Raw genomic sequence first — 8,032 nt, forward strand, 5'->3', positions numbered from 1 at the left:
CCGAATGGTCAGTCCGCCCCTGAGTACCACAAAATGTTAAAAACCCTTGACGACTCGTTTGAAGGCCAAGTTGGCTTCTTCAGTGCAGAGTAAATACGCAGGATCTTTTATATATAATTTTTTAAAAATACATTTTAAGATAATAAAATAATAGAATAAAATAAAAATACAATGTATATTTTTTCCAACAAATTTTCCCAAAGCCTTGCGTTTTATTCTACAACCAGGGTCAATGGCCCCGTGGTCGAGGTAGAATTAGGAGTTCCAGCGTGCCCTGGTGGTGAGAAGTCTGGTAGGGCATGCTATGAGTTCAAGTTCCTCTGAAGGTTCCTACATCATCCTCGAAAAATTCCTAGCTGTGGACTAAAATCACTTTTATGACATGGGACCCGCGTGGCCCTTCCTGTGATCTGTCACTTGTGTTTTTAGAATACGTACTTTGCCTGGAAGGAAGTGACTTCTTAGGAACCGTGGAGTAATTTATGCTCCAGGCGTGGTAGATATTGTTAGTGAGCTTCAGCGGTGTGGGGCTGCAGAATTTATAAATCTGGCACTGTCCATGTGAGAGTCACATGACACGCCTGGGAGTCACTGCCTCGCAGGACATCCTGTAAAGGGTTAATCAGTGTCTTTTAAAGGGAGGCTCCCCCCTCCTCCCTGGCCAGATGCAGCTTATGAATAGCTTGGCTCTCTCTGCTCCTCCTCAGCTACTTTCTCACTCATCAGCATCCAGCATCCAACTCCCACAGGCTGGTAGTGGCGAAATAGCCTCAGACAAGATTCACTTGGACTTTTTCTGGAGCCGGCCAAGAGAATGGAGACCTACCAGGCATCCTTTTTCTTGGGTGACGAGTCTTCCCAAATGTGGAGTCTAAACAAACGCCTCGAAGCTTACCTCTCCCGGGTAAAAGCTCTAGAAGAAGAGAATGAATTGCTCAGAGCCGAAATCCTTCACCTGCGCAAAGAGACCAAGACGTCTTCCACCAGGAAGTACCACGAGGAGATCATGAAGTTGAGGGACGCCTTGGACAACAGTCACCAAACGATTGTGGAGGTGGAAATGGCCAAAGATAATATTTATCAGGAGATCGAATACGTCAAAGACTTGTGTCTCCAAGAGAAACAAGCTCAGGAGGAGGTGAAGAAAGAAATGTCCGAAAGTAAAAAACTCCTAGAAGAGGAGAAAAGAGCCCAGACCTGGTTGAAGGAAAGGTTGGTCCTGCTGGAGGAAGAGATGGAAGAGATCGTCAGGGTTCACGAAGAAGAAAAGGCTGCCTTGGAGGAGGAGATCTCAAGCTTCTCCCGAAGACTGGACAACTTTAAGGTGGTTTCTGTAGCCTTTCAACCGGTCAACGTGGAAGACTATGCCATCAAACTCTCCCAGATCTGGCAAGGGGCCGCGGAGGACTATAAAAGCGAGGTGTCAGATCTGGAAAGTAGTCTAGATGAGGCCAAGGAGAACTTGAGGAAGGTGCAAGAGGAGAACAAACAGAGCCGGCAACAGCTGCAGAACCTGGGAAAAGAGCTGCTGAGCCTCAAATCAAGGAAGGAAATGCTGGAGGAAGTTCTGGGCAAACAGTGGTTGGACCAACAGGAAGAGGAAGGAAGACTTCAGGTATGTAACCAAACCATAGAACCATATTAGCTGTAACCATAATTTAAAGTACATCTACCATCAAAACCTTAAACAATTTTGGGTAGAATGAGGGTTTAGTGTCCCATCTGTACCCCACTGGAGAGATTTGCATACAGAACAGGAAGTAAGAGGAAATCTCTCAAACATGAAGGAAATCCCCTCTTGGGCAGTTGTCACCAGAGCCAGTGTCTCCATTGGAACATTTCCCATTCCTGGTCAGGTGACAACTCACAATTTCTCTTTTTTGTCCAAGTGTTATTGGTCACCGGGACAAATGGGGTAAATATTTCCTTCGCTCCAAAAAACGTTTCGGTTTTAGATAAACTTTAGGAACTCTTTTGGCTTTAGATATTCTTTCGGAACGTCTCCAATTCAAATGGAGGATATTTTGTAGAACTTAAGGGGATGTTACGTTGACTACGTTGTATAACAAGTCGAGTTTTGAACAAGTAGGAGACAGGGGGGGACTGACCATTTGGAAACTCGGGCACTGTCCAAGGACCCGGGGTCAGTAGGGGGCTTCATGAGATGCCCCTGATACCTTTTTCATAGGCTTTTTTGAGTTTTGGGCAAGGACACAGGGGCCCCATGATCCCCTATTGCCCGGGGGCCCCATGAGTTGTCAGTCCGCCCCTGGTAGGAGATAATCCCCACGGAGGTGGAATGTCGGTGCTCTGGCTCTGTGTGTCTTCCCAGATGCAACTGAATACTCAGGATTGGTATAGCCGGCACTCGTCTTCCCGAATAGAAAACTTTATTGAACGAGTACAATGTGCACATAAAATGGTTTACGCGTTTCAACAATAAGCCTTAGTCATAGCCATTGGCCCATAAAGTGAAGGAACTCAACATAATGAATAATGAGGATTGGTATAGCCGGCACTCGTCTTCCTGAATAGTAAACTTTATTGAACAAGTACAATGTGCACATAAAATGGTTTACACGTTTCAGCAATAAGCCTTAGTCATAGCCATTGCCCCATAAAGTGAAGAAACTCGACATAATGAATAACGAGGATTGGTATAGCCGGCACTTGTCTTTCCGAATAGTAAACTTTATTGAACGAGTACAATGTGCACATAAAATGGCTTACGCGTTCCGGCAATAAGCCTTAGTCATAGCCATTGGATATGACTAAGGCTTATTGCCGAAACGCGTAAGCTATTTTCTATGCAGATTGTATGTGGTTCCAGTAATTGCCCCCCACAGCACCAATCACCCTCCCTGCCCACATTCGATTTGCTTAGCTGCCTGGGCCCCACGCAGGAGAACTGGTGGTACCCCCTTATTCCAGTATTTGCCCCCCCCCTGCACCCATCACCCTCCCTGTGCCCCATACGTTTCCCCCTGCTGCCCAGGCCCCCCCACAGTGCTGCCAGTTCCCCTCCTCTCCTTCCCACCAGCAGCTGCATCCTTCAAGATGGAGAGCGGGGGACGGGTCCTCTAAATATGTCACATTTACCAGCCCCTTCCTTTCCTGAATGAACACAATGAGTGATCGGCACCGATCTCTCACTGTGTTCATTCATAATTGAAGCATAGTAAACTGTTTTTTTTTGGGTGGGGGGGCTGTCAGGTTAGCTGTATAGGGCCCTCTGGTATCTAACAGCAGCCCTGTGTATAGTCAAGCCTTTCCAGAATGTTCTCACTGGACTCCTCCCACTGCGCATAGAAGCATTGCATAAGACTGGCATTTCTCGAATTCTTGACTACATCTTTGCTACGTCAGGATTCACTCAACATTCACTGCAGTCGGCAGTCTTAGGGCCGGTTTACTCCGCAAGAGCATAGAAACACGGTCCGTGCTCCTGTGCCATTCACTGTGGTGCGATTTGAACCCATTCTGACGCATGCACTACTTTTTGGAACGCACTGCAACTGGACCACGCGATCCGGCGCAGGAAAATGCCGCTGCGTTTGGCGTGTTGTTAGGAACAGAACCCCTAGCAGATTGCATTTTGAAGGCAGTGTGGGAAACGTGTGGAGCGTGGTCAGGGGCGGACTGACAACTCATGGGGCCCCCTGGCAATAGGGGATCATGGGGCCCCTGTGTTCTCACCCACACCCAAAAAATCCTATGAAAAAGGTACCAGGGGCATCTCATGGGGCCCCTACTGACCCCGGGCCCTCGGGCAGTGCCCAAGTGCTCAAATGGTCAGTCCGCCCCTGGGCGTGGTGGTCCTGATGTGAACCAGCCCTTGAATTCTGAGTAATCCTGATGTCTGTATGAACTGAGAATCATTTACAATGTATCCAAATCCAGGAACAAAAATGTAACATTGTTGCAGCTCACCTGCCCTTACCTCAGGTTCACACCTATGCGTTTTCCACAGCGTTTTGCAGAAACGCACTACAGTCCATTTAACCTGATTTCCAATGGGACAGGTTCACATCTCTGCGTTTTCACCCGGGTGCATTTTTTGGAAAGGGTCGGGGACTTTTTTTAACGTAAAAAGTTGCGTTTTTGGTTCTATAGACTTCAATGGAAACGCTGCAAAAAAGCATGTAGTGCGTTTTTGCTGTTTTCTGCCAATTTTTTTTATGTGTTTTCCATTTTAAATTTGCCTAGCAACAAGAAAAATGAAAAAAAAAAAAAACACACAAAACGCATCAAAAACGTGACAAAAACGCAAGTGCAAAAATGAAAAAAGCAATGTAGATTGAAAGGAAAAGCTGCACTTTAAATCTGCCTAGCAACAAGAAAAAAAAAAAATGAAAAAAGAAACACAAAACGCATAAAAAACGCATCAAAAACGCAATGCAGAATGGAATGGAGAAGACGCAGAAAAGCATGTAGTGCGTTTTTGCTGCTTCTTTATGCATTTTTGCAACGTTTTTGATGCTTTTTGCACTTTAAATCTGCCTAGCAACAAGAAAAATGAAAAAAATGAAAAAAGAAACACAAAACGCATCAAAAACGCGGCAAAAACACAAAACACAATGCGGAATGGAACGAAATGGAAAAGCTGCAGAAAAGCATGTAGTGTATTTTTGCTGCATTTTTGCCACGTTTTTGATGCGTTTTGCATTTTAAATCTATCTAGCAACAAGAAAATTTAAAAAAATGAAAAAAAAAAAAACACAAAACGCATAAAAAATGCGGCAAAAATGCATTAAAAAATACAATGCAATCCCATTACAACAGAGCAGTAACTGGAAGAGTGAGCTGTATCAGAGGTAGCCAGTCATTTGTTCCGCAGTTGTCATGTGCTAACACGCTTGGGGCCGGTTCACACTATAGATGCGTTTTTGCATAGTGTTTTTGATCCGTTCCAGTGCGTTTTTATGCATTTTTGATGTGTTATAGTGCGTTTTTGATATATTCCAGTTTATTTTTCCCCCTCTCTTTTCTTCAATTTAAATCGGGACATGTGCGTTCCAGTGCGTTTTTGGTGCGATCCGGTGTGTTTTGATGCATTTTTGATGTGCTGTAGTGCGTTTTTTATGCATTCCAGTTAATTTTTCCCCCTCTCTTGTTCTTCAATTTAAATAGGGAAATGTGCATTATAGTGCTCTTTTGGTGTGTTCCAGTGCGTTTTTATGCGTTTTTTATGCGTTATAGTGCGTTTTTGATGTATTCCAGTTCATTTTCCCCCCCCTCTTTTCCTTCAATTTAAATAGGGACATGTGTGTTCCAGTGCATTTTTGGTGCGATCCGGTGCATTTTTATGCGTTTGTGATGCGTTATAGTGCGTTTTTGATGCATTCCGGTTCATTTTTTCCCCCTCTTTTTCTTCAATATAAATAGGGACAAGCGCGTTCCAGTGCGTTTTTGGTGTAATCTGGTGCGTTTTTATGCGTTATAGTGAATTTTTGATGTATTCCAGTTCATTTTTTCCCCCTCTTTTTCTTCAATTTAAATAGGGATATGTGCGTTTTTGGTGCTTTTTGATGTTTTTGATGCGTTAGTGCATTTTTTATGCATTCCAGTTAATTTTTCCCCTCTCTCTTTTTCTTCAATTTAAATAGGGACATGTGCGTTCCGCTGCATTTTTGGTGTGTTTTTGATGCGCAGAAAAAAATGCTGCCTATTCTACATTTTTTTCTGCAAACGGAACGCACTGGAACTGCCAGCACTGCTGTGAACTATGACATTGACCACCATATCACCTACATTCTGTGCGTTTTGGATGCAGAACAAAAACAACTGAAACACATGGAGTGTGAACCGGCCCTTAAAGAAGGAGAGAGCAAAGTGACAGAAGGATGAGCTCTTCAGTCTTCTGCTTCTCCTTTCACTGTCCAATCACAGGCTGAGGGAGGGACCAGACCGGGAAGTGTTACTGAACCGCAAAGGCAAAAAAAAAATCAGATCTCCTCCCCTGTGCTGTGTGGCAGAGCTGTGCAAATCGCAGGACTGGATGGACAGAAATATTAAGCTGCCCGGATTTCTGCTATAACATTTACCCCCCCCCCCTTCCCGAGCCAAGACCCCCCCCCCCCACCCCCCGGAGCCATGGCTTCAGCTGTTCTCAGATGCAGTAATGTGATCTGGAGCAGTCAGGGAACACGTGTTGGCTTTTATCTGGAGAGATATGCCGCGCCTGCGATGGACGGCGCTCTCTCTAGGAATCGCACGCTGCCACCGATTCCTTAATGTGCTCCTACCAAACGCACAGAGTGGTGTTAATGGATTTTAATGCATGGCTCTTATTTTTACACCATGGGGGCAGAGACACGGAGTCTGCAAGGAGCGCCATGCTGGACGACCATTGGGGGATAGCCCTTTAATTTGTTAACCCCTTCCTGATCGGAGGTCATTGACGCCTACAATGCGGCTCTTATTGCTTTATGCGATTCGGCCGATTTTCGCACCGTTGATGGGTTAATTGGTCGGACGTTTTTGGGGGTTTTGGCACATTTTTTTTATCGGTAAAGCTGGAAAATTTGCAGCTGATTTTGACGATCGGACGATTTTCCCGACAATGATGGGCAAATCGGCTGATCGTTTTACCGATAAAAAATCTGCGCATGAGCCGAGACCTGAAAGAAGAAGATAAAGAAGAAAAAGAAGAAGAAGAAAAGAAGAAGAAGAAGAAAAAGAAAAAGAAGAAGAAAAAGAAGAAGAAAACGAAAAAGAAAAAAAAGTAAAAAAAGAAGAAAAGAAAAAGAAAAGAAGAAGAAGAGGAAAAAGAGGAAGTAAAAGAAGAAGAAGCAGAAAAAGAAAAGAAAAAGAAGAAAAAAAAGAAAAAGAAGAAAAAGAAGAAAAAGAAGAAAAAAAAGAAAAAAAGAAGAAGTAAACGAAAAAGAAAAAAAAGTAAAAGAAAAAGGAGTAGAAGAAAAGAAAAAGAAGAGGAAGAAAAGAAGTAGAAAAAGAAGAAGTAGAAAAAGAAGCAGAAAAAGAAAAGGAAAGAAAAAGAAAAGGAAGAGGAAGAAAAGGAAAAGTAGAAGAAGAAAAGAAGAAGTAGAAGAAGATGAAAAAGAAAAAGAAGAAAAGAAGAAGAAAAGAAGAAGAAAAAGAAGAGGAAAAAAGAAGCAGAAGAATTCGAGTCCGCTATTATATTTTACATGAAAAAGTCTTGCAGTTGCAACAATGTATCCATTTGTATCCGAATAAAAACATCTGTATCCAAAATGGATACAAATGGATACAAATGGATACATTGTTGCAACTGCAAGACTTTTTCATGTAAAATATAATAGCGGAGCTCTCTGCAGGGACAGAAGTAAAAATGCCGGCCGTAGACGGGATGAAAATCGGCCAATTTTTTTACCGTTGGTGGTAACGTCGGCCGATTAAACAACCGATTTTTTTGTTTTTTTGTTTTTTTTTCTTAAAACGGCCAATTTTTGACCCATCTATGGCCTGCATAACTTGCCCACCGAGATCATTTCTACATTGTTATTAAAGGGGCTTTCATTTAACCCTCTCATGACTGGCCATTGCAGTTAAATTGGGGGCTCGGTCTTCCGAGGGTAGTGTGAACCGCGCATGCGTTTTATGCATGGCACCTAGCCATTGCACACAATGCAATTTCACCCTCCTCCTGATAATAATGGAAGACTTGCACTTGTATCCATTGGACGACTTTAAGGATTCGTTCACACAGCCATCCACCAGTAGGGCACCGGCTGCCAGGCATTCAAGAAGAGTGTGAACTGTGAATGCATCATTTCAGCCTCCTTCTGCTAATAATGGAAGACTTGCACCAGGGCCAGATCTAGCCTATCTGATCTGGGGGGTGCAGTAAAAAAAAAAAAGTCGGGGGCATAATGTCAACATTGTGTGTGAGCCTCTGACAGTCTGTCACACAATGTCATGACCTGGGAAGTACTATTATGTATTAGGTTGTTCTTAGATTAGGGGGATTAAACCAACGCCCCCCCCTATATCAGATGTCCCTTTACATCAGGAGTCCTCAGAGTCCTTCTTTACAACATGACTACCAATCAGA

The 8,032-nt window shown here is 43.6% G+C and overlaps 1 protein-coding gene across 1 annotated transcript in view; it reads left to right on the top strand.

The window, feature by feature from the left end:
- The first annotated feature begins 690 nt into the window (after positions 1-690).
- Positions 691-8,032, top strand: part of LOC149441781 (uncharacterized) — a 52,852-nt gene continuing 45,510 nt past the window's right edge. The window contains exon 1 of the mRNA XM_089656899.1: positions 691-1,615. Within this exon, the coding sequence (XP_089513025.1) occupies positions 815-1,615 (801 nt within the window). The 5' untranslated portion in view covers positions 691-814. The remainder of the gene's footprint in view (positions 1,616-8,032) is intronic.

This window comes from Staurois parvus, unplaced genomic scaffold (assembly GCF_062004578.1).
Source record: "Staurois parvus isolate SC_StPar_1 unplaced genomic scaffold, SC_StPar_1.0 ptg000948l, whole genome shotgun sequence".
Taxonomy (NCBI): Eukaryota; Metazoa; Chordata; class Amphibia; order Anura; family Ranidae; genus Staurois; species Staurois parvus.